The sequence below is a fragment of the Nerophis lumbriciformis genome, linkage group LG26 (assembly GCF_033978685.3).
Source record: "Nerophis lumbriciformis linkage group LG26, RoL_Nlum_v2.1, whole genome shotgun sequence".
Lineage (NCBI taxonomy): Eukaryota > Metazoa > Chordata > Actinopteri > Syngnathiformes > Syngnathidae > Nerophis > Nerophis lumbriciformis.
This window is the reverse complement of record NC_084573.2, coordinates 6,770,919-6,798,243: the sequence shown is the minus strand read 5'-3', so window position 1 is coordinate 6,798,243 and position 27,325 is coordinate 6,770,919. Positions and strand designations below refer to the sequence as shown.

At 41.6% G+C, this 27,325-nt stretch overlaps 2 protein-coding genes across 2 annotated transcripts; one reads left to right on the top strand and one right to left on the bottom strand.

The window, feature by feature from the left end:
• Positions 1 to 1,591: 1,591 nt before the first annotated feature.
• Positions 1,592 to 8,102, bottom strand: LOC140676652 (uncharacterized). The gene is made up of 3 exons (XM_072916189.1): positions 7,657 to 8,102; positions 4,896 to 5,078; positions 1,592 to 2,989 (listed from the first exon to the last, which is right to left on the bottom strand). The coding sequence occupies exons 1-3, from the start codon at positions 7,778 to 7,780 to the stop codon at positions 1,692 to 1,694; spliced, it is 1,605 nt and encodes a 534-aa protein (XP_072772290.1). The 5' UTR covers positions 7,781 to 8,102; the 3' UTR covers positions 1,592 to 1,691.
• A 96-nt stretch (positions 8,103 to 8,198) lies between these two features.
• LOC133623980 (uncharacterized) lies at positions 8,199 to 24,014 on the top strand. The gene is made up of 3 exons (XM_061987542.2): positions 8,199 to 8,343; positions 13,531 to 13,761; positions 21,787 to 24,014. The coding sequence occupies exons 2-3, from the start codon at positions 13,539 to 13,541 to the stop codon at positions 23,250 to 23,252; spliced, it is 1,689 nt and encodes a 562-aa protein (XP_061843526.2). The 5' UTR covers positions 8,199 to 8,343; positions 13,531 to 13,538; the 3' UTR covers positions 23,253 to 24,014.
• Positions 24,015 to 27,325: the final 3,311 nt, after the last annotated feature.

Genomic DNA, 27,325 nt, shown 5'->3' with positions numbered 1-27,325 from the left:
TTGAGCGATATTTCCCACATCTACTTTGTTTTGGCAATCAAGAATATTTCAGTAGTTTTTACCCTTCTTTGTGTGGACATTGTTGATTGTCACGTCATGTTCGGACGTACATTGTGGACGCCGTCTTTGCTCCACAGTAAGTCTTTGCTGTCGTCCAGCATTCTGTTTTTGTTTACTTTGTAGCCAGTTTCGTTCTGCATAGCCTTCCCTAAGCTTCGCTGCCTTTTCTTAGGAGCACTCCCCTTTTGTTTATTTTTGGTTTAAGCATTAGACGCCTTTTTACCTGCACACTGCCTCCCGCTGTTTCCGACATCTACAAAGCAATTAGCTACCTGCTGCCACCTACTGATATGGAAGAGTATTACACGGTTACTCTACTGAGCTCTAGACAGTAGTGATGGGTCCGGCAACACCGATGCATCAGCGCATGCGTCGAGCTCATAGAGCAAAACCCTGTGTCGGTGCGCGTACCGCTTTTAGAAAGTCACGTGACCGATACGCGAACTGTGTTGCACTGACGCCTCCTCTGTGCCCTGTGAGCGGGTCTTTTCTACAGCCGGAGAAATAATAACTAAGAAGAGAAATCGTCTAAAATTTAATACGTTGGAAAAACTGTTTTTTAATAAAAATGTGTAGAAAATAAATAAATAAAAAATTCCCAGTCCACAAGCATCCTCCTTCACAACACGTTCTCTTAGATTTCCATGTTACGATACATGTTCACATTATTTATTGACTATCTAAAAAAGATAAAAATATATTTTTATTTAAATGAAGATATGAAATAATCCTCAATGAAATACAATGACTTGGTTTATATTATTGTATATTGTCGGAGGCAGATATTTACATATATCCGAATTTAAGTGTTACTTCTTTTTATTTCATAATCATATTACAAAACAGCTAGTGTTTTTCTTCCGATTGCGGTCTTTTGGTTGTCTGCAAAACTGTGTGCTTAACCTTGAGTGAGGATTGTTAGAGAGAGAGAGATAATGGGCATGTGTTTTGGCTGGAGAGACATGACTGCCAGGGTGGGAGGAAGAGAGACTTAAGAGGGGAGAGGGTTTTGTCGGGGGGGGGGCAGACCATCTTGGCGGCGCGATTGAATGTTCTATGCTGGACTGGTCTCAGTGTATATATGCAGAGCTTTGCAAATATATTACAAAATACCTATTCTGTCTCTGGTGGTTTTTCAACTCAGCTTTAAGTGTCGTAAAGAGCTTGGGAGCGACTTGTGACTTGAATTCCCTGGGAGGAACAACTGGTCCAAACGCAACAATATACTAGGTCATAAAATCAGTGTCAGTTGAGTCTGTCCATAGGTTGATTGTAGGGATTTTTAATGTCCAGCAGATGTCAGTATTTAGTGACACAGTGTCGACACAGTATCAATACAGTTTTGCAATGTTTCGAAACGTTTCATGACGCCTCATCAACCCGTCACTACTAGACAGCACCGACATTCAACAACAACGCATCATTTGCAGACTACAATTACTGGTTTGCAAAAAATATTTTTAACCCAAATAGGTGAAATTAGATAATCTCCCACGGCACACCAGACAGTATCTGATGCCACACTAGTGGTTGAAAAACACTGGTGTAACACACACAACAATGATGTCACACATGTTATATGTGCTGATGTTGTTAGAAAGTCAAAGTTAACAAAATTTTGACAGTTTATTTCATTTGCTGCTGCTGTTCTCACCAGCACACTTGTGTTTCTTACACTGGTACTTATAAGAGAAACTTTCACCACACACACTGCAACTCAACACTTTCTCTCCGGTGTGTCTTCTCATGTGTCTTTTCAAACATTGCCTTTGTGTAAAATCTTTACCGCAGATTGAACAAGAAAAGGGTTTTACACCAGTGTGTATTCTCATGTGCACTTTCAAGTATTGACTCTGTACAAAATACTTACCACAGATTGAACAGGTAAAAGGTTTTTCACCAGTGTGTGTTCTCACGTGTCTTTTCAAATCGTTACTTTGTAAAAAACCTTTACCACAGATTGAGCAGGTGAAAGTGTTTTCTCTGGTGTGCATTCTCATGTGGACTTTGAAATTTGTACTGGTTACAAAACATTTACCACAGATTGAACAAGAAAATGGTGTTTCTCTAGTGTGCATTCTCGTGTGTACTTTTAAATTTGTACTTGTTACAAAACCTTTACCACAGATTGAACAGGTATAAGGGTTTTCCCCGGTGTGTATTCTCATGTGTTCTTTCAACCTATATTTGCGTGAAAAACATTTACCACATTCTGAGCAGGTGAAAGGTTTTTCTCCAGTGTGCATTCTCATGTGTACGTTCAAATGTTGACTCTGTACAAAACTTTTACCACAAACTGAGCAGATCAACTGTTTTTCTCCAGTGTGTGTTCTCATGTGTGTTTTCAAATGGTGCTTTTGAGTACAACCTTTACCGCAGATTGAACAAGAAAAAGGTTTTTCTCCGGTGTGTGTTCTCATGTGTACTTTCAGACGACAATGGTGATGAAACGTTTTGTCGCAGAGAGAACATGTGAAGTGTGTGTTGTCAGTGTGACATGTCTTATCATCTTTAGAGTCTTCATCATCAGTGTCAGGAGAGTGTGACGTTGTGTCCTCACTATCTGATAGTGGAGCTAAGAGCTTGTCTGCTTGTGATCCTCCACAGTGGTCTCCATCAGCTTCTGTTGTCATGTGTTGAGTTGAGCTGCTGCTTGGAGGCTCCGCCTCTCTCTTCTCCTCACTTTCACCTTTGACCTCATCATCTTCACTCTTCACAGGGACACCAATCACTGGGAACTCCTCCAACCATTCAAGATGCTCTCCCTCCTGACTGATGCTGTGTTCCTCCTCTTCCTCTTTAATGTCGGCGGTCAGTAAGTCCTCCTCTTCATTTTTGATGTAAGGGGCCTGTGGCAATATATCTTGCTCTTTAAAGTGGGAGGGCTCCTCCTGCTCCATCCTGAAGATCCACTCCTGTTGACGACGTTCTGCGTAGACGTCTGCAGGACACAAGACGAACACGTGCTTTAGAAATGTCTGGCTGTGCTCAGTCACATGAGGCATTCAGTACGTTTACACATACTGAACAAAACAAAGTGGGGGGCAAACACGTGGCCATATACAACATTATTCACAGGGGAGCAGGGGGACTTTTTTTTACTAGGAATGGGCGATATTACAGCTGTTTTTATTACCTATTCTGTGTTATATGTTATATATATGTAATAGTGTGATGTTGTTGCGCTATATTATGAACTAGACAGGGTGTTATATTTATTTTGAAGTAACGCTTTTATTTTGAAGAACCGGATGTCCGGTGCGGCAAGTGTCTTTGCTGTTTTTTTCGATTGCTTTACTTCCTCTTCCTTCGGACTTTTGAATGAGAAGGTAATAGTTCTTCACTGCTCCGTGTTTCTTCATATTGTAAATATTCTTCCTAAACGTTCCTAGATACTTGAAAAGTTAACCCAATATTGTTGTGGGTACGAGTGATGTGTTGTTTTGAGTAATTTTTATGCACAATTTCGGTTATTTAGACGTAGCGCGTCGACTGTGTGAATTGTTTGGTAGTATTTACGGATGGTGTTTGCATCACACAGGAGCAGATATCACTCCGCCAGAAAGTTGAGACCTGTGTGTGTGTGTTTCGTGTTTCCAACACAGGTATGTGGATTTGTGCATTATTATTATTTTGTGAGAAAACGTTTTTGTTAATGTAATTTAATTTATTATTATTTTTATATGAATGAATGAATGTTACTTCCTCTTCCTTCGGACTTTTGAATGAGAAGGAGCAGATATCACTCCGCCAGAAAGTTGAGACCTGTGATATGGCGCATAGAACAGCAAGCTATAGCGACATTAGCTCGGATTCAGACTCGGATTTCAGCGGCTTAAGCGATTCAACAGATTACGCATGTATTGAAACGGATGGTTGTAGTGTGGAGGCAGGTAGCGAAAACGAAATTGAAGAAGAAACTGAAGCTATTGAGCCATATCGGTTTGAACCGTATGCAAGCGAAACCGACGAAAACGACACGACAGCCAGCGACACGGGAGAAAGCGAGGACGAATTTGGCGATCGCCTTCTAACCAACGATTGGTATGTGTTTGTTTGGCATTAAAGGAAACTAACAACTATGAACTAGGTTTACAGCATATGAAATACATTTGTCAACAACATGCACTTTGAGAGTGCAGACAGCCCAATTTTCATCAATTAATATATTCTGTAGACATACCCTCATCCGCTCTCTTTTCCTGGGGGTCTGGCGGCAGATTTCTCTGACTTTATTGTTGGAAATGCATCTGCTTTGAGTGTCGCAGGATATCCACACATTCTTGCCATCTCTGTCGTAGCATAGCTTTCGTCGGTAAAGTGTGCGGAACAAACGTCCAATTTCTTGCCACTTTCGCATCTTTGGGCCACTGGTGCAACTTGAATTCGTCCCTGTTCGTGTTGTTACACCCTCTGACAACACACCGACAAGGCATGATGTCTCCAAGGTACGGAAAACAGTCGAAAAAACGGAAAATAACAGAGCTGATTTGACTCGGTGTTTGAGAAAATGGCAGATTGCTTCCCGATGTGACGTCACAACGTGACGTCATCGCTCCGAGGGCGAATAATAGAAAGGCGTTTAATTCGCCAAAATTCACCCATTTAGAGTTCGGAAATCGGTTAAAAAAATATATGGTCTTTTTTCTGCAACATCAAGGTATATATTGATGCTTACATAGGTCTGGTGATAATGTTCCCCTTTAAGACTGGAAGTCTATGAGCAGGAATTGATGAAGACTACTTAGATGAGAGGCCAAACGTTTTCTAAGACAAAGTGAACAGTCCAGTTGTGATGGACTGAATGCCCTGAGAATAAAATTATATGTGCTTACTTGGACTGTGATGAAGCTGTGAGGACTCAGGTGGTTTGTCTTCATGGTCTTCAGTCTTCACAGAGACAACAGTCAGTGGAAACTTGGTGAGATCAGCCTCCTCCTGCCCTAGAAGACACTCTTCCTCCTGAGTGATCCACACTTCCTCCTCTTCCTCTTTAATGTGGGGGGGCTGCTGGACGTCTGTTGGGCAAATAAGTAAATAAGATAAATAGTTTTTGACTGACACTGTTAACACAATGAGATTATTTGTGTTATTTTGTGTGTTGTGTTAAAAGTGTGCAGCTAAACAGCAAATAAAAAAACGGGAAAGACTTCCTTTTGTCCCAGCCACTAAGATGACTTATAAAGTGGTAAATTGAGTAAAAAAAAACAACAGCTTTGCACATTTTGGGGGTGGGGGAAATTTTGAAAAGTCTTTATATGTCACGTGGGGGTTTGCGGCTCACTGCGGGGTAGTTCTCCCGGGAATGCAGAACGGACAACTCCGGACGACAGCGTGAGGTAGGAGATGATTTTAATCTTCTCAAGCATGAATCAAACAATGACGCCAGGCCGACTGACTGGCAAAGGCAGGCTTAAATAATGCCTCTGATTAGTGCTCGCGAAGCAGGTGAGTGGGCGAACACTAATCAGAGCCAGGTGGAAATAATAAGTAACCATGGTAACCAAACCAAACTCAGAGATGTCACAAACAGGAACTAAAAGAGTCCAAATCTAACAGAAAATAACAAAAACATGATCCGGACCACGGATCATGACATAAGTACGAGCCAGCATTGATTGAGGCATTCTTAACTTTACACTCACTGGTGTAAAGTGTGTAAAAAAATGTTTTCTGTATACATGTCAGCCTATTACACCTAAACCTTATCTCTAACCATAACCTTGTAAAGCCATAGTCCTAACCATAACTGAAATATAAAGAACATAAATCAATTATCATTCCAAAACTACTCAAAAACATCCATGGTATGTTTTCGTCGTCATACAAAATAATTTTCTTTATGGTCATTTTGTTGGCTGGGCCAAAAGGAACTCTACCCAAAACATGTTTTACCATGTGGTGTTTATATGGAGTATCTCCATTTAGATCACAACTCCCACATTCACTTGGAGACCATCTACGACACGCTGAAGGAAAGTCAGTCACCTTTATGTTCTTTTAATAAATCAAGTGTTGATTGCTTTGTTTATTGAAACTATTAATTATATCGATTACAATATAGGAACATCAATCTCTCATAAATATTGTGTGTCTGAAACTGTCTTGTTTTCATGAACAATGTAAAAACAAAGCAGTGCATCATCCTCACATGACAATTCACTCTACTATTGACAATTTATTTACGAATAGTGTTAATAATGTTAATAATCTAAAGTTAGTAAACATGTGAGAAGAGGAAGTAAACAAACCTGTTCTGTAAGGACAAGCCAGCATTGATTGAGGCATTCTTAAAGGCCTACTGAAATGTGATTTTCTTATTTAAACGGGGATAGCAGGTCCATTCTATGTGTCATACTTGATCATTTCATGATATTGCCATATTTTTGCTGAAAGGATTTAGTAGAGAACATCGACGATAAAGTTTGCAACTTTTGGTCGCTGATAAAAAAGCCTTGCCTGTACCGGAAGTAGCAGACGAGTAGCGTGACGTCACAGGTTGTGGAGCTCCTCACATCTGCACATTGTTTACAATCATGGCCACCAGCAGCGAGAGCGATTCGGACCGAGAAAGCGACAATTTCCGCATTAATTTGAGCGAGGATGAAGGATTTGTGGATGAGGAAAGTGAGAGTGAAGGACTAGAGGGCAGTGGGAGCGATTCAGATAGGGAAGATGCTGTGAGAGGCGGGTGGGACCTGATATTCAGCTGGGAATGACTAAAACAGTAAATAAACACAAGACATATATATACTCTATTAGCCACAACACAACCAGGCTTATATTTAATATGCCACAAATGAATCCCGCATAACAAACACCTCGCCCCTCCCATCCATATAATCCACCAATACAACTCAAACACCTGCACAACACACTCAATCCCACAGCCCAAAGTACCGTTCACCTCCCCAAAGTTCATACAGCACATATATTTCCCCAAAGTCCCCAAAGTTACGTACGTGACATGCACATAGCGGCACGCACGTACGGGCAAGCGATCAAATGTTTGGAAGCCGCAGCTGCATGCGTACTCACGGTACCGCGTCTACGTATCCAACTCAAAGTCCTCCTGGTAAGAGTCTCTGTTGTCCCAGTTCTCCACAGGCCAATGGTAAAGCTTGACTGTCATCTTCCGGGAATGTAAACAATGAAACACCGGCTGTGTTTGTGTTGCTGCAGCCGCCCGCAATGCACCGCTTCCCACCTACAGCTTTCTTCTTTGCTGTCTCCATTGTTCATTGAACACATTGCAAAAGATTCACCAACACAGAAGTCCAGAATACTGTGGAATTTTGCGATGAAAACAGGCGACTTAATAGCTGGCCACCATGCTGTCCCAAAATGTCCTCTACAATCCGTGACGTCACGCGCTGACGTCATCATACCGAGACTTTTCAGCAGGATATTTCGCGCGAAATTTAAAATTGCACTTTAGTAAGCTAACCCGGCCGTATTGGCATGTGTTGCAATGTTAAGATTTCATCATTGATATATAAACTATCAGACTGCGTGGTCGGTAGTAGTGGGTTTCAGTAGGCCTTTAATAACTAAATATGACGTTAGTAAAGATGTGAGAGTAAGAAGTAAACAAACCTGTTCTGTGTAACACAACTTGATGTTTCTTGAAAACAGCGTCCAGTAGTTGATGTTGTCGCTCCTTCTCCTCTTTTGTTGGACAAAGTTCCTCCTCGTACTCTGCTGTCGTTCTTTCGCACATATTCACACAATCACAACACTTTACACTCACACTTGATCTCTGCTTAGCGATGTGTTTTCATCACTTCCGCCTCTCTTTGTTAGCGGCTAACACGCTAAGCTAACTAGCAAGCTCAGCTAGCTTAAGCACGACACGCGTCGAAGTGCACTCAGACTAATGTATTAGTGATTAATCATGTTTACACTATTAAACGACGTATATGTGTGCATGAACACAGTGATTTAGAACAAAGAACCATAATAACCACAATAACGCTTTCTACACCAATCGCCATTTTTCCCCCCTCGTCCTGTTTTGTTGTGTGGCGGTACGACGCATGAGTCCACAATACTATACTGCCACCTGTCGGTGTGGTGAGTCTACTACTACACAATATATTTGACGCATTCGAGGTGTTCTCGTCTGAGGAACTGTTGTTGACCATCACGTGTTTCCTTGGGACATTAATGAACGGTGCACACTGACTTCGCCAAACCACGTAACAAAAAGTCAAATTTAAGATTCGCTGCTGTAACAATTGTAAGAATATATTTGACTCATCTCTGATACATGCGGCTAATGAGGTAATATCAACTATATATATATTTTTTATATTATTTATGTTATTTACCGGAAATGTTGTTCGAAGCTAACGTGCTATCGTTAGCCCGCTAGCAGGCCTTTGTAGTATTCGAGCAGTTCTAATATTGTGTTATTCAATTCTTTACAACTGTGTTTTCTTAATTGTTAGACACGCTTAATATTGTTAAATATATGTTGCCAAAAACAATTTATTGGTCTCGTAATTTTAGACTGGAAGGAGTAACATTGTGTTGCCCATACATTGTTCTAGTTTACCTTGTGTTGGTGGTTACTTTATTAGCAGCAAATTATACTATTCTTCATAGACCACTTTTAATTGTTTTTTCTCTCACGATAAGCTATGAGTAAATGTTATAAAATAATAACTAGTGACGCTTCGGCACAAGACACCACCTGCTGGCCAAATGTATAACTACAAACAGCTGCATCTTCACCACATAATGACATTGAATTTGTTGTTGTGTCCTACATGTTTTCTTGACCGGAAGTTGGGTTGCAATCACGTGACCTAGAGGCACATCTGGGCACGTTCGGGTTTCAGGCGATGGTCTAGAGCAGTGTTTTTCAACCACTGTGCCGCGGCACACCAGTGCATACTTGCCAACCCTCCCGAATTTTCCGGGAGACTCCCGAAATTCAGCGCCTCTCCCGAAAACCTCCCGGGACAAATATTCTCCCGAAAATCTCCCGATTTTCAGCCGGAGCTGGAAGCCACGCCCCCTCCAGCTCCATGCGGACCTGACTGAGGACAGCCTTTTTTTATTCCGGGAGGACAACAGGGTGACAAGAACTAAATCATCCAGACTAGAGATAAATTGTATTATTATGTTTATCTTACCTAAAACTAAATATATTTATTAATTTAAAAATATAAATAAATAAATACATTTTTACTATATTTTGCTAAAAACATCAAAATTAATTGTATTTTTATTTGTATTTTTTCCTGACTCCTTATTACATCCAGCCATAGAATTATACATTAAAATAAACATATTTGAAATAATTGATTTTAAATTATCATAATAATTCATTTAAAATGACCATATTTCATTATTAAAATAATTGCTTGTTTATCAACAACTTTAGCATTTTATTCATTACATTTTGAAACTCTCAGAAGCCAAGTTATGTTATATTCCTTAATATTTATTTATGCAAGTTTGAAGTATCAATTATCTAAACACAGTTTTGTTTGCATATTTTCAGAATGTAGATCTCTCTCTCTCTCTCTCTCTCTCTCTCTCTATATATATATATAAATATGAAATACTTGACTTGGTGAATTCTTGCTGTCAATATACTCCTCCCCTCTTAACCACGCCCCCAATCACGCCCCGGCCCACCCCCGACCACGCCCCCACCTCCCGAAATCGGAGGTCTCAAGGTTGGCAAGTATGCACTAGTGTGGTGTGAGATACAGTCTGGTGTGCCGTTGGAGATGAGCTAATTTCACCTATTTGGGTTGAAAATATTTTTTGCAAAGCAGTAATTATAGTCTGCAAATGATGTGTTGTTGTTGAGTGTCGGTGCTGTCTAGAGCTCGGCAGAGTAACCGTGTAATACTCTTCCATATCAGTAGGTGGCAGCAGGTAGCTAATTGCTTTGTAGATGTCGGAAACAGCTGGAGGCAGCGTGCAGGTAAAAAGGTATCTAATGTTTAAACGAAAAATAAACAAAAGGTGAGTGCCCCTAAGAAAAGGCAGTGAAGCTTAGGGAAGGCTCTGCAGAACGAAACTAAAACTGAACTGGCTGCAAAGTGAACAATAACAGAATGCTGGACGACAGCAAAGACTTACTGTGGAGCAAAAACGGCGTCCACAATGTACATCCGAACATGACATGACAATCGACAATGTCCCCACAAAGAAGGATAAAAACAAATGAAATATTCTTGATTGCTAAAACAAAGTAGATGCGGGGAATATCGTTCCAAGGAAGACATGAAACTGCTACAGGAAAATATTAAAAAACAGAGAAAAATCCACCAAAATAGGAGCGCAAGACAAGAACTAAAACACTACACACAAGAAAACAGCAAAAAAGTCCAAATAAGTCAGGGGGTGATGTGACGGATGGTGACAGTACACCTACTTTGAGACAAGAGCTATAGTGATGCATGCTTGGTTATGCTTTAAAGTCATACCCAACAATTGCGACAACGACTTTTTACTGTTAACTGAGTTTCGTTTTTTTAATGATGTCTGCTGGTGGTGTGCCTCCGCATTTTTTCAACGTAAAAAATGTGCCTTGGCTCAAAAAAGGTTGAAAAACACTGGTCGAGAACCCCTCTAGGCTACTGTTAATTTTCCTGAATTAATGCAGATTTGGGTGTATTTTGAGAGGTTTAGAGCAGGGGTGTCAAACGTACGGCCCACGGGCCGGATCAGGCCCGTGGACAGGTCTTATCTGGCCCGGGAGATGATCTTGGCAAGTATAAAAATGAGCTGAAATTTTTTAATGAAAGAAACTGCTGTTCTAAATGTGTCCACTGGATGTCGCAATAGCAATTCTTTATATCCCCCGCATGACTTCAGAGGGGGCGGAGCTATGTGCCCGGTTAAGATAGAGGACTGGGGGACATATTATCTAGGCACGCATAAATATGCTGAAATAACATGTCTAACTTCATGTGTGATTCATGAAGTCAGTTCAAATTCAGAAGTTTTGTTGTAGATGATCCTAAATATGCACAGAATAAACCACATGTTGGTACAATCAGTTGAGAAAAATGAGTAAAGTACATTAATAACATCCTGTAATTAGATTTTGATATTTCTATTTATTACATCTTCTGATAATTAACATTTTACACCAATGAGAGCATTTTGAAACGATGCCAGAGTCACACCTATTTGACTGATGAATATAATCACATCATTTATTCAGAAGTTATACATCACAAATGCAAACAAATAAAGATAGACTACTATGAACAGCAACATGGAAGTGTAAAAAAAATAAATTATGATTTGTATGGTTTCAGATTGTGCTTGTTCTATTTTTAACCCTTGTGTGGTGTTTGGGTCTGTCGGACGCGTTTTCATTTTTTATTAAAAGAAAAATGATTACAATTAATTAATTTTTCAAACTGAGACTCACTGACTTTGGCTCATTTTCCGTGAAGAACATATATCAGAATACATATTTAATGACCACACACCATACACCCCCCCTACACATTTCTATTACATATAAGATGTCCGGGTCCACTGGACCCGGGGCTAATAGAAGTGTGGAAATTGATGTTCTGTGTACCACACACACACACACACACACACACACACACACACACACACACACACACACACACACACACACACACACACACACACACACACACACACAGCAGGCCGAGACAGGAGGAGGACAGAGTGTAGGTACACAGAACATCAGAGGGTCAATTGTGCGAGAAAATGAGAGCAGACAGTGTTGACAAACAATGTTGCAACCTTGTGTGGGAACCGCAGGTGCAGAAACACAAAAGAAGAATCCCTGTGGGATGCAGAAACTGGCAGAGAAATTGTCCGTGCAACGTTCATATTGTTGTTACTCAGCCAGCGTTTGTGGGTCTGATGGACCCGTTGCATTTTGTGGCTTTTAATGCCTCACAATCAAACACTTTTATGTTAAAATACTAAACTTTTGTCCATCAGATCCACAAACGCTGGCTGAGTCACAACAATATGAACATTACACAAGGGTTAAACAAAGAAAACAATCTGAAGTTGTCTTTATTTTTAAGTTATCGTGACATGATTTTACTAGTCCGGCCCACTTAGGAATAGATTTTCGTCTATGTGGCCCCTGAGCTAAAATGAGTTTGACACCCCTGGTTTAGAGGCAAATATATAAGCGATCATGAAAAAAATATTAAAATGGGGATGGAGTGGATTTTTACACTCTTTAAGAAAAATATTTCAGTTAAAGATTTAAACCATTTATCATCACCAAAACGTTACTGCTCGCTATGACCTCACTTCATTTGACACTCACTGTATTTAAAGAAGAAAAGATTGGAGCCACATCATGTCTTTACATCCAAAGGGTCCACAAATTAAGCATTAATGGGTAAAAGACCAAGTTGGACTTATTGGTGCATCGCTAAGTAACGTATTTGATTGACATAACGAGTATATGACATAACAACATATACTGGAAATAAATTTACCTGGTGTTTATTGCTACAAGTTCACTATTTTTACAAATTGCAAGTGATAAAAGTTTATTCAATGAGGCAAAAATAAATGTTTTTCAAAGTGCATCAATATATTGTACACAAATTAGAGATGTCCGATAATGGCTTTTTGCCGATATTCGATATTGTCCAACTCTTAATTACCGATACGGATATCAAACTATACCGATATATACAGTCGTGGAATGAACACATTAGTATGGATGCATTAAACAATGTAACAAGGTTATCCAAAATAAATCAACTCAAGTTATGGAAAAAAATGCCAACATGGCACTGCCATATTTATTATTGAAGTCACAAAGTGTATTTTTTTTTTTTAACATGCCTCAAAACAGCAGCTTGGAATTTGGGACATGCTCTCCCTGAGAGAGCATGAGGAGGTTGAGGCGGGCAGGGTTGCGGGGGCGGGTAGCAGGGGTTGTATATTGTAGCGTCCCGGAAGAGTTAATGGTGCAAGGGGTTCTGGGTATTTGTTCTGTTGTGTTTATGTTGTGTTACGGTGCGAATGTTCTCCCGAAATGTGTTTGTCATTCTTGTTTGGTGTGGGTTCACAGTGTGGCGCATTTTTGTAACAGTGTTAAAGTGGTTCATACGGCCACCCTCAGTGTGACCTGTTTGGCTGTTGACCAAGTATGAATTGCATTCACTTGTGTGTGTGAAAAGCCGTAGATGTTATGTGATTGGGCCGTCTTTAAGGTTAATTGGTGCTCTGTACTTCTCCCTACGTCCGTGTACACAGAGGCGTTTTAAAAAGTCGTAAGTTTTACTTTTTGAAACCGATAATTTCCGATATTACATTTATCGGCCGATAACATCGGCAGTCCGATATTGTCGGACATCTCTAACACAAATCAAACATGCATCAGTAATGCTTTTGTGATTGAATTGTTGCTTTTGAATCCTAATTGTGAGTTTAAAATGTTGATATTTGACGAGTCTGGGCTCACGTTTGTGTCGTGTCTCTCAGATAAAACGATGAACGGTCGTCAAGGAGAACCTCCCCCTCAGCCCCGGGGCGGTAGCTCCACGACACGGCAGGAGGATCCGCGGCCCCCCCACATTAAGAACGAGGAGGAGGTACGCTGGGGCACTCAGGAGGAGGCTGATCTCACCAAGTTTCCGTTGACTGTTGTCTCTGTGAAGACTGTAGACCATGGAGACAAACCACCTGAGTCCTCACAGCTTCATCATAGTCCAAGTAAGCAGCAGTGCCTTTAGTGTACTTTATACCTGCATTATCCTTTCCATGCTTACCCTTTCCATCCTTTCTAACTGAGCCAATGTGTGGAACGATTTCCCTTGTGGATCAATAAAGTTTGTCTAAGTCTTAACGAGCACATTGCGTTCTAGGACTAAGCTTTAATTCAGAACACTCATACCTCAAATCAGCCACGCCCATTGAAATTAATTCAAATCAATTCAATAATACCACAGTTTTAACGTGTAAAATGCCTTTAATCCAAAAAATAAACGTAATAATAGTGTGAGAGTCCAGTCCATAGTGGATCTAACATAATAGTGTGAGAGTCCAGTCCATAGTGGATCCAACATAATAGTGAGAGTCCAGTCCATAGTAGATCTAACATAATAGTGAGAGTCCAGTCCATAGTGGATCTAACATAATATTGTGAGAGTCCAGTCCATAGTGGATCTAACATCATAGTGTGAGAGTCCAGTCCATAGTGGATCTAACATAATAGTGTGAGAGTCCAGTCCATAGTGGATCTAACATAATAGTGTGAGAGTCCAGTCCATAGTGGATCTAACATCATAGTGTGAGAGTCCAGTCCATAGTGGATCTAACATAATAGTGTGAGAGTCCAGTCCATAGTGGATCTAACATAATAGTGTGAGAGTCCAGTCCATAGTGGATCTAACATAATAGTGAGAGTCCAGTCCATAGTGGATCTAACATAATAGTGAGAGTCCAGTCCATAGTGGATCTAACATAATAGTGAGAGTCCAGTCTATAGTGGATCTAACATAATAGTGTGAGAGTCCAGTCCATAGTGGATCTAACATAATAGTGAGAGTCCAGTCCATAGTGGATCTAACATAATAGTGAGAGTCCAGTCCATAGTGGATCTAACATAATAGTGTGAGAGTCCAGTCCATAGTGGATCTAACATAATAGTGAGAGTCCAGTCCATAGTGGATCTAACATAATAGTGAGAGTCCAGTCCATAGTGGATCTAACATAATAGTGAGAGTCCAGTCCATAGTGGATCTAACATAATAGTGAGAGTCCAGTCCACAGTGGATCTAACATAATAGTGTGAGAGTCCAGTCCATAGTGGATCTAACATAATAGTGAGAGTCCAGTCCATAGTGGATCTAACATAATAGTGAGAGTCCAGTCCATAGTGGATCTAACATAATAGTGAGAGTCCAGTCCATAGTGGATCTAACATAATAGTGAGAGTCCAGTCCATAGTGGATCTAACATAATAGTGAGAGTCCAGTCCATAGTGGATCTAACATAATAGTGAGAGTCCAGTCCATAGTGGATCTAACATAATAGTGAGAGTCCAGTCCATAGTGGATCTAACATAATAGTGAGAGCCCAGTCCATAGTGGATCTAACATAATAGTGAGAGTCCAGTCCATAGTGGATCTAACATAATAGTGTGAGAGTCCAGTCCATAGTGGATCTAACATAATAGTGAGAGTCCAGTCCATAGTGGATCTAACATAATAGTGAGAGTCCAGTCCATAGTGGATCTAACATAATAGTGAGAGTCCAGTCCATAGTGGATCTAACATAATAGTGAGAGTCCAGTCCACAGTGGATCTAACATAATAGTGTGAGAGTCCAGTCCATAGTGGATCTAACATAATAGTGAGAGTCCAGTCCATAGTGGATCTAACATAATAGTGAGAGTCCAGTCCATAGTGGATCTAACATAATAGTGAGAGTCCAGTCCATAGTGGATCTAACATAATAGTGAGAGTCCAGTCCATAGTGGATCTAACATAATAGTGAGAGTCCAGTCCATAGTGGATCTAACATAATAGTGAGAGTCCAGTCCATAGTGGATCTAACATAATAGTGAGAGTCCAGTCCATAGTGGATCTAACATAATAGTGAGAGCCCAGTCCATAGTGGATCTAACATAATAGTGAGAGTCCAGTCCATAGTGGGACCAGCAGGAGTAATTAGTTTGCTTCCAATTTCGTTGTACAATGTACAATGACAATAAACATATATTCTATTCTATTCTATTCTTATCGAGTCAGAGCAAGACGCAACAATTTGAAACACAGCTTCTGCTGCTTCTCAATACTTTTATGGATAAATGTTCGTGATGTGTGGCCGCATGCAGCGCAGCTTGCGTGACGCAGACTGACTGCAGAAAGAGAATAAATGACAGTCATGTAAATATATAGTCCAATATGGTGGCCAATGTACACCATTGACGTGTAGCAGGTCGTGTTACACATACATTGTACTACTTTGTGTTGGTAGTTACTTCATAAACAGTGAATGCAAGTGAAACTTTTCCTAATAGGAGTACTTTACTTTGTACTTTTTCCACTAAATTAAATATGAACTTTGTTTGCACAGTACATCAAATTGCAGATGATAAACAAACATGTGACCTTCTTCCAGGAAATGCATGTTGTTCAAATTACTGTCAAAACTCTGTGTTTGTTTGTAATCCATTCCTAAAACTGAATCATACAATAAAAACTTAAGAAATATTGTACTTTTGTACAAACCACAAAACCAGTGAAGTTGTCACGTTGTGTAAATGGTAAATAAAAAGAGAATACAATGATTTGCAAATCCTTTTCAACTTATATTCATTTGAATAGACTGCAAAGATAACATATTTAATGTTCCAACTGGAAAACTTTGTTATTTTTTGCAAATATTAGCTCATTTGGAATTTGATGTTTGCAACGTGTTTCAAAAAAGCTGGCACAAGTGGCAAAAAAGACTGATAAAGTTGAGGAATGCTCATCAAGCACTTATTTGGAACATCCCACAGATAACAGGCTAATTGGGAACAGGTGGGTGTCATGATTGGGTAAAAAAGTAGATTCCATGAAATGCTCAGTCATTCACAAACAAGGATGGGGCGAAGGTCACCACTTTGTCAACAAATGCGTGAGCAAATTGTCCAACAGTTTAAGAACAACATTTCTAAACCAGCTATTGCAAGGAATTTAGGGATTTTACCTTCTACGGTCCGTAATATCATCAAAAGGTTCAGAGAGTCTATAGAAATCACTGCACGTGAATTGAATGCCCTTGACCTTCGATCCCTCAGGCGGTACTGCATCAAAAACCGACATCAGTGTGTAAAGGATATCACCTCATGGGCTCAGGAACACTTCAGAAATCCACTGTCAGTAAGTACAGTACATCTGTAAGTGCAAGTTAAAACTCTACTATGCAAAGCGAAAGCCATTTATCAACAACACCCAGAAACACCGCCGGCTTCGCTGGGCCCGAGCTTATCTGAGATGGACTGATGCAAAGTGGAAAAGTGTTCTGTGGTCTGACGAGTCCACATTTCAAATTGTTTTTGGAAACTGTGGATAGTCGTGAACAAAGAGGAAAAGAACCATCCAGATTGTTCTAGGCGCAAAGTTGAAAAGCCAGCATCTGTGATGGTATGGGGGTGTATTAGTGCCCAAGGCATGGGTAACTTACACATCTGTGAAGGCGCCATTAATGCTGAAAGGTACATACAGGTTTTGGAGCAACATATGTTGCCATCCAAGCAACGTTACCATGGACGCCCCTGCTTATTTCAGCAAGACAATGCCAAGCCACATGTTACAACAGCGTGGCTTCGTAGTAAAAGAGTGCGGGTTCTAGAGTGGCCTGCCTGTAGTCCAGACCTGTCTCCCATTGAAAATGTCTGGTGCATAATGAAGCCTAAATTACCACAAGGGAGACCCCCGGACTGTTGAACAACTTAAGCTGTACATCAAGCAAGAATGGGAAAGAATTCCACCTGAAAAACTTCAAAAATGTGTCTCCTCAGTTCCCAAACGTTTACTGAGTGTTGTTAAAAGGAAAGGCCATGTAACACAGTGGTGAACATGCACCTGTGCTAACTTTTTTGCAATGTGTTGCTGCCATTAAATTCTGAGTTAATGATTATTTGTCAAAAAAAAATTAAGTTTCTCAGTTGGAACATGAAATATCTTGTCTTTGCAGTCTATTCAATTGAATATAAGTTGAAAAGGATTTGCAAATCATTGTATTCTGTTTGTATTTACCATTTACACAACATGCCAAGTTCACTGCTTTTGTATAATATGTTGTGGACACACACAAAATAAACATTCTATAGAAAAATTATTGCAGTTTTGCATGTGGAAAGTAATGTGAAATTCTTATAAATGAAAAATTAACATTTCACATCCCTTTCACCTTTTTTATCGAAGACTCTTGTTGGCAAAGATGGCGATGAGAAAAGAAGGGGGAGGGTAGGAGAGAGCTGCTCGTACTGCACCTTTGAACTTAAATTGTATAGTGGTTCTCGCCTTCTTTATCAAAGTGCTAACACTCGCAACTTTCTTTGGCCCTGTGGTGGCTTATTTTGCAGTCGTACACAAGTTTAAAAAAAGCACAAGGACGTGGGATTATTTCTTCATACGGATCATACGCAGACGAACAGACTTGTTTGTTACGTACAATGTTTGGCCGTACGATAACTGAGACGGTGTACGAAAACTTTTGACGAAAACGTTTTCATAGGAAACCGAATCATAAGCAAACTACTCTGACATTATCTTATATGATATCTTTTCCACCGATGCATCAACAATCAGTGACAAGACCATGCAGCAGGAAGGCGGGGGAAAAACAAAATCTTGTTGACATTTATGACTTAAGTGTTATTATGACAATGACAATAAAGGAATTGATTGATTGACATCATCAGGAGTCCCGGCAAAACCTGAAAATGGAAGAAAATGCATATTTTACGAAAAAAAATGTTTGCTAAAATGTCGTAAGGGGGGACCCTTACAAAAAATTTAAAAAAACGGACTTCCTTTAGCAGCACAATTCTGGTGCTGTAGTTGTAGGAGATGTCTCAAAACGTCATCAGGAGTCCCGGCAAAACCTGAAAATGGAAGAAAATGCACATTTTACGAAAAAAATCTTTTGCTATAATGTCGTAAGGGGGGCCCCTTACAAAAAATTTAAAAAAAACTGACTTTCTTCAGCAGCACAATTCTGGTGCTGTAGTTGTAGGAGATGTCTCAAAACGTCATCAGGAGTCCCGGCAAAACCTGAAAATGGAAGAAAATGCATATTTTACGAAAAAAATCTTTTGCTATAATGTCGTAAGGGGGGCCCCTTACAAAAAATTTAAAAAAAACTGACTTTCTTCAGCAGCACAATTCTGGTGCTGTACTTGTAGGAGATGTCTCAAAACATCATCAGGAGTCCCGGCAAAACCTGAAAATGGAAGAAAATGCATATTTTACGAAAAAAAAAATGTTTGCTAAAATGTCGTAAGGGGGGACCCTTACAAAAAATTTAAAAAAACGGACTTCCTTTAGCAGCACAATTCTGGTGCTGTAGTTGTAGGAGATGTCTCAAAACGTCATCAGGAGTCCCGGCAAAACCTGAAAATGGAAGAAAATGCATATTTTACGAAAAAAATCTTTTGCTATAATGTCGTAAGGGGGGACCCTTACAAAAAATTTAAAAAAACGGACTTCCTTTAGCAGCACAATTCTGGTGCTGTAGTTGTAGGAGATGTCTCAAAACGTCATCAGGAGTCCCGGCAAAACCTGAAAATGGAAGAAAATGCATATTTTACGAAAAAAATCTTTTGCTATAATGTCGTAAGGGGGGCCCCTTACAAAAAATTTAAAAAAAACTGACTTTCTTCAGCAGCACAATTCTGGTGCTGTACTTGTAGGAGATGTCTCAAAACATCATCAGGAGTCCCGGCAAAACCTGAAAATGGAAGAAAATGCATATTTTACGAAAAAAAAAATGTTTGCTAAAATGTCGTAAGGGGGGACCCTTACAAAAAATTTAAAAAAACGGACTTCCTTTAGCAGCACAATTCTGGTGCTGTAGTTGTAGGAGATGTCTCAAAACGTCATCAGGAGTCCCGGCAAAACCTGAAAATGGAAGAAAATGCATATTTTACGAAAAAAATCTTTTGCTATAATGTCGTAAGGGGGGACCCTTACAAAAAATTTAAAAAAACGGACTTCCTTTAGCAGCACAATTCTGGTGCTGTAGTTGTAGGAGATGTCTCAAAACGTCATCAGGAGTTTTGACAAAACCTGAAAATGGAAGAAAATGCATATTTTACAAAAACATTTTTTTGCTAAAATGTCGTGATTGATTGATCTAAACAGGAAGTAATATATGCAGACTGATTTGATGGAGTCATGGAAGATGTAAAGATATCAGTCCAATGTATTTTATAGGTGGTACAAAAGTCAAATTGTGCTAATGCAGCTCATCTTTTATCAATAAATAATAATTATTATTGTTAGAGATGTCCGATAAAGGCTTTTTTGCCGATATTCCGATATTGTCCAACTCTTGATTACCGATACCGACATCAACCGATACTGATATATATAGTCGTGGAATTAACACATTATTATGCCTAATTTTGTTGTGATGCCCCGCTGGATGCATTAAACAATGTAACAAGGTTTTCCAAAATAAATCAACTCAAGTTATGGAAAAAAAATGCCAACATGGCACTGCCATATTTATTATTGAAGTCACAAAGTGCATTATTTTTTTTAACATGCCTCAAAACAGAAGCTTGGAATTTGGGACATGCTCTCCCTGAGAGAGCACGAGGAGGTTGAGGTGGGTTGGGGGGGGGGCAGGGTTGAGGTAGGGGGTGTCGGGGGGGGGGGGGGGGGGGGTGTATATTGTAGCGTTCCGGGAGAGTTAGTGCTGCAAGGGATTCTGGGTATTTGTTCTGTTGTGTTACGGTGCGGATGTTCTCCCGAAATGTGTTTGTCATTCTTGTTTGGTGTGGGTTCACAGTCCATCCATCCATCCATCTTCTTCCGCTTATCCGAGGTCGTGTCGTGGGGGCAGCAGCCTAAGCAGGGAAGCCCAGACTTCTCTCTCCCCAGCCACTTCTTCCAGCTCTTCCCGGGGGATCCCGAGGCGTTCCCAGGCCAGCCGGGAGACATAGTCTTCCCAATGTGTCCTGGGTCTTCCCCGTGGCCTCCTACCGGTCGGACGTGCCCTAAACACCTCCCTAGGGAGGCGTTCGGGTGGCATCCTGACCAGATGCCCGAACCACCTCATCTGGCTCCTCTCCATGTGGAGGAGCAGCGGCTTTACTTTGAGCTCCCCCCGGATGACAGAGCTTCTCACCCTATCTCTAAGGGAGAGACCCGCCACCCGGCGGAGGAAGCTCATTTTGACAGCTTGTACCCGTGATCTTGTCCTTTCGGTCATAACCCAAAGCTCATGACCATAGGTGAGGATGGGAACGTAGATCGACCGGTAAATTGAGAGCTTTGCCTTCCGGCTCAGCTCCTTCTTCACCACAACGGATCGATACAGCGTCCGCATTACTGAAGACGCCGCACCGATCCGCCTGTCGATCTCACGATCCACTCTTCCCTCACTCGTGAACAAGACTCAGAGGTACTTGAACTCCTCCATTTGGGGCAACCCGGAGATGGCACTCCACCCTTTTCCGGGCGAGAACCATGGACTCGGATTTGTAGGTGCTGATTCCCATCCCAGTCGCTTCACACTCAGCTGCGAACCGATCCAGTGGGTTCACAGTGTGGCGCATATTTGTAACAGTGTTAAAGTTGTTTATACGGCCACCCTCAGTGTGACCTGTATGGCTGTTGACCAAGTATGCTTGCATTCACTTGTGTGTGTGAAAAGCCGTAGATATTATGTGATTGGGCCGGCATGCAAAGGCAGTGCCTTTAAGGTTTATTGGCGCTATGTACTTCTTCCTACGTCCGTGTAATTTGGAAACCGATACCGATAATTCCCGATATTACATTTTAAAGCATTTATCGGCCAATAATATCGGCAGTCTGATATTATCGGACATCCTTAATTATTGTAATTGTAAAAAAACAAGATCAATTTCACAATTCGTAATTATCAATGATTCATGTCCATTTCATTTGTAAAGAACATCACAACTTCTGTCAGTCCTTTAGTGAAATACAATATTTGATGGACTAAATCATATTTGACATGTCTGAGCTAACATTAGTTGTTCGTGTCCTGCAGACGACAACCGGCTGGTTGGTTGTCAAGAAGACTGTCCCCCTCGGTCGCTGGAGGGAAGCTCCACTTTGAAGCCGGCGGAACCACAGCCCCCCAACCTTAAAGAGGAAGAGGAGGAAGTGTGGATCACTGGGGAGGGAGAGTGTCTTCTAGGGCAGGAAGAGGCTGATCTCACCAAGTTTCCACTGACTGTTGTCTCTGTGAAGACTGAAGACCATGAAGACAAACCACCTGAGTCCTCACAGCTTCATCACAGTCCAAGAGAGGAGACCAGAGCCGTGGAACCTTCAAGAAGCAGCTCAACTCAACACATGACAACAGAAGCTGATGGAGACCACTGTGGAGGATCACAAGCAGACAAGCTCTTAGCTCCACTATCAGATAGTGAGGACACAACGTCACACTCTCCTGAGGATGAAGACAGGGACGACACCCAAGAACCTTTGAGCAGTGATGCGGACTCTGAAGGTGACACGAGGACTCAAACTGACAGCAAACACTCTAAACGCGGTAAAAAGAGGACGTGTAAAAAACGTTTGATCTGCTCAGTTTGTGCTAAAAGATTTTCCTTCAAATGTGAGTTAACTCAACACATGAAAACGCACACAGGAGAGAAACCTTTTAGTTGTTTGGTTTGTGGCGACAAATTTGCTCAAAGGCCCACGTTGACAAGACACATGAGAACGCACTCTGGAGAAAAACCTTTCAGTTGTTCCGTCTGCGCTGATAAATTTGCTCTGAGGTCGACATTGACCGCACACATGCGAACGCACACCGGAGAAAAACCTTTTTCTTGTTCCATTTGTGGCGAACGATTCACTCAGAAAGGAACCATCGCAGCACACATGAGAACACACACCGGAGCGAAACCTTTCAGTTGCACAGTTTGCGGTAAAAGTTTCTCTCAGAAAGGTTCGATAGCGTTACACATGAGAACACACACGGGCGAAAAACCCTTTATTTGTTCAATTTGTGGCACAAGATTCTCTAACAACTCAAACATGCTATCACACATGAGAACACACACGTGCGAAAAACCATTCCAATGCTCCGTTTGTGATAAAAGCTTTTCTAACAAAAGGGATTTTGCAAGACACATGATCACGCACACAGGAGAAAAACCTTTTAGTTGCTCCGTGTGCGGCGATACTTTTGCTCGCAGGTTCTCGCTAGTGACACACATGAAAACGCACACCGGGGAGAAACCTTTTAACTGTTCAGCTTGCGGTAGAAGATTCTCCGAAAAGTCACATATGCAGTCGCACATGAGAACGCACACTGGAGAAAAACCTTTTAAATGCTCAGTTTGCCGCCGTGAATTTGCTCACAGGTTCAACATGGTGAGGCACATGAAGACACACACTGGGGAAAAACCTTTTAATTGTTCAGTTTGTGGGAAAAGATTCTCTGAAAAGTCACACATGGTGTCACACATGAGAACACATACTGAAGAGAAACTCGTTCATTAGAACTTTCCCACATTTATAGTGATTACAGATGGTCTTCTGTTCGTGTTAAGATGTTTTGTGGTTACAGCTGCGCTTTAAAAGATAATTTAAAACTTAATTTTGTTCAAAAACAGAAGACTGGCTCAAGAGTTGGTTTGTTTGCGTGCTGTAAAAGAATGCTCTATGCTCAATATTGGCCGCACTTGTCTTGCATTGCTCAACGGTTGCGACAAATATTCAGGACAAAGATCGTATAATGTAACCTCTTCCCGAATGTTGTAAGATGGCGAGCAGGTGGTCGATCAACAATTTCTTTATTGCATGAACAAAACAACGCTTCAGCGGTCAGGACCCATGTTATGTTCACGGACAGTCGGACGTCGCAGACCTCTTTTCCATCACACATGTTAAAGAATCTCCTCCCATGGAAGCGTAAGAACCATAAGGTGCTTTTATTATTGACATGGAAAAGAAGAGCAGAATCAACGCCTGCCGCTTCCTCCCAATAAGCCACAGGAATATATTTTTTATTATTGTATTACTGTTTCATTTCACTATTAATTTCAGTATAAGGTATGACTTACACAAAAACTTTACAGTCATAAAACGGAACTGGTATGTACCTGAGGAACACCTGCGTGCCGACCAAAGAGTGACCAGGAGAAAAAGGATTTCTATGTAAAATGCGCATGAAGTATTTTTGTTCTGTGATTATATTTTTGTAAAAGTCTCTTATTTGTGTTTGTAATTATTGTAAAAAAAATTAAAAAATAAAATGGTGTGTTGTAGATACAATGACTGTGTTCCTTTTGGTGCTGGTCATGTCAACATGGCTGTGACATCACGTCATCAGGAAGTATTTAGGCAGGGTTCGTTCATGGAGGAAATGGGACACAGGAGAAAGAACAGAATAGGCTTGCCATACTTTTGTTGAACACATTCCTTAACGCTCTCTTATACGCTACTCTTTGGACTTCACAGTTCGCACATCTGCTGACTTCGATGTTCTCGGCTCAATTTTGGTTTCATCTGGCATCACATGGACAAAGATAAGACCTTCTGGAGGAAAGTTCTGTGGTCAGATGAAACAAAAATGTTGCTGTTTGGCCACAATAGGAGGAGAAAAGGTGAAGCCTTTAATCCCAGGAACACGATGCCTACCGTCAAGCATGGTGGTGGTAGTATTATGCTATGGGCCTGTTTTGGTGCCAATAAAACTGGTGCTTTACAGAGAGTAAATGGGACGATGAAAAAAGAGGATTACCTCCAAATTCTTCAGGACAACCTAAAATCATCAGCCCGGAGGCTGGTTCTTGGGCGCAGTTGGGTGTTCCAACAGGACAATGACCCCAAACACACGTCAAAAGTGGTAAAGGAATTGCTAAGTCAGGCTAGAATTAAGGTTTTAGAATGGCCTTCCCAAAGTCCTGACTTAAATGTGTGGACAATGCTGAAGAAACAAGTCCATGTCAGAAAAGCAACACATTTAGCTGAACTGCACCAATTTTGTCAAGAGGAGTGGTCAAAAATTCAAGCAGAAGCTTGTGGATGGCTACCAAAAAGCGCCTTATTGCAGTGAAACTTGCCAAGAGACATGTAAGCAAATATTAACATTGCTGTATGTATACTTTTGACCCTCACATTTTCAGTAGACCCATAATAAATTCATAAAAGAACCAAACTTCATGAATGTTTTTTGTTACCAATAAGTATGTGCTCCAATCACTCTATCACAAAAAAAAACAAGATTTGTAGAAGTTATTGGACATGACATTATGTTCTTTACAAGTGTATGTAAACTTTTGACCACGACTGCATATCCGCCTAGTGTGTGTTTGCTATTGACTAGTGGCGCACCGAAAACTCAGCCATCGCAAAAAGACTTTGATCACCGAAAAATATCGCTGCGAGAAACCGGATGTAAAGAAGACGCACGCGAATGTCTGGTGCGTAGTCAGCATGTCTGCGATGTGGGCGTATAATATTGTGGAAGTCGCTTCCTAGCGGTCCCACTGTCAGACACGGCACAGGAGCCCGGCGTGCAGGTTTGAACAAAGTTTTAATAATCATATGTTTTCACAAAGTTCTCTCTCCAGCAGGACGCGACTTTTCAGCCACGTCCGTATCCTCTCTCTCCTCCTGCTCCCGGCCGCTTACTGTTAAAGACAACAAGTGATTAGATGTACACGTACCACCTGTGAAATCTAATCACCTGCCAGCTGTGTCTCGCCGTCAGCCCTGCCACGCCCCCGTCTGATGGTGCTCTGTCCTCAGCACCACGGACAGAGGCGGTGACCTTTGCTCCTGCAGGCAAATATTAATGGTACTGTGGGGGGTTTTAAGGAGAGAATGTCCAACTGGAGCAGCAGCGCCAGGTAAGATTGACTTAAAGTTAAAGTTAAAGTACCAATGGTTGTCACACACACACTAGGTGTGGTGAAATTTTTCCTCTGCATTTGACCCATACTATGAGGGGAGCAGTGAGTAGCAGCGGTGGCCACGCCCGGGAATAATTTTTGGTGATTTAACCCCCAATTCCAACCCTTGATGCTGAGTGCCAAGCAGGGAGGTAATGGGTCCCATTTGTATAGTCTTTGGTATGACTCGGCCGGGGTTTGAACTCACTACCTACCAATCTCAGGGCGGACACTCTAACCACTAGGCCGTCCTCGCTTTTCGTCAGGGACATACAGGGACAGAAGTAGAGTCTCTAAACATGAGTACAGTCTACAACAGGGGTGTCAAACTAATTTTAGGTCCGGGGCCGCATGGAGGATAATCTGTGCACACGCGGGCCGGTGTCACGGACAGGGCGCATTGGAATGCGCCCTCATCATTGCGCTCTGCGTTTCACACCGCGGGACACGGCCACGACCGCGGCGCACATCCAGGGACGCGCCGCGCACGTCTCCGCCCTGCAGCTGCCGCCAGCTGCAATCACTTACCGGCAATCAGCACAGATGCCTGGAATGAAGGAGCTGCCTTCATAAGCCTGGACAACTTAGCATGCCGGCGCCGGAAAATAGTCATCTGTACCGTAAGCCGATACCCAGCTTTATGCTCTCTCTCTGTCCTGATCTCTGTGCTTTCCCTGTGTTGATTGTCGTGTCCTGCCTCATCCTACCGCAGACCTCCGTTCCTGTGTTTTGACGTTGCTGTGTGTCTCGTCATTCCTCGTCATCGTTCCCCTGCTTCTCGGACTGCCCCTTGGATCTCGACCTCCCGCTTGGACACGAATTCCCCTCTTCCCCTGGACTTCCTCATCTCCCGTTCAACACTTGGTAACACACTTCAGCTAACTACACACATAGCCTTACACCACATACACTTTTGGATCTAGTTCACACTCCATTCTATTGTTTATTTGTATTGTTTGATTATTATATATATATATATATATATGGTTAATATATACCTGTATAATAAATCATTGTACATACTGCCCCCTGGCGTTCTACTCGCCGCCGCCACCAGACTCGTCCCCGGTGGATTCGGGGACACTTGGGCCGGCGACCCACCACCAGTTCGCCCCTTCGCCCTCCCTTGATTTTTGTTCCTGTGCTTTTTGTGGTTCGACCTGTAGGACATCTGGGAGCTGTCCATAAGGAGGGGGGGTACTGTTACGGCTCAGACTCCTGCCAATGCCGTTCATCCATCTGTGCGCTCCAGTGAGTGCACCTCGGGACACGCCCACGGCCGCGCTCAGCCAGAGACGCGCCACGCGCGTCCTTGCCCAGCAGAAGCCGCCAGCTGCAATCATTTACCGGCAATTGGCACACCTGCCTGTGATGATCAAGCGGTCTTCTTAAGCCTGGACAACCTGCCATCGCTCGCCGCAGTACAGGTAAAAGCCAGTAAATTAGAATATTTTGAAAAACTTGATTTATTTCAGTAATTGCATTCAAAAGGTGTAACTTGTACATTATATTTATTCATTGCACACAGACTGATGCATTCAAATGTTTATTTCATTTAATTTTGATGATTTGAAGTGGCAACAAATGAAAATCCAAAATTCCGTGTGTCACAAAATTAGAATATTACTTAAGGCTAATACAAAAAAGGGATTTTTAGAAATGTTGGCCAACTGAAAA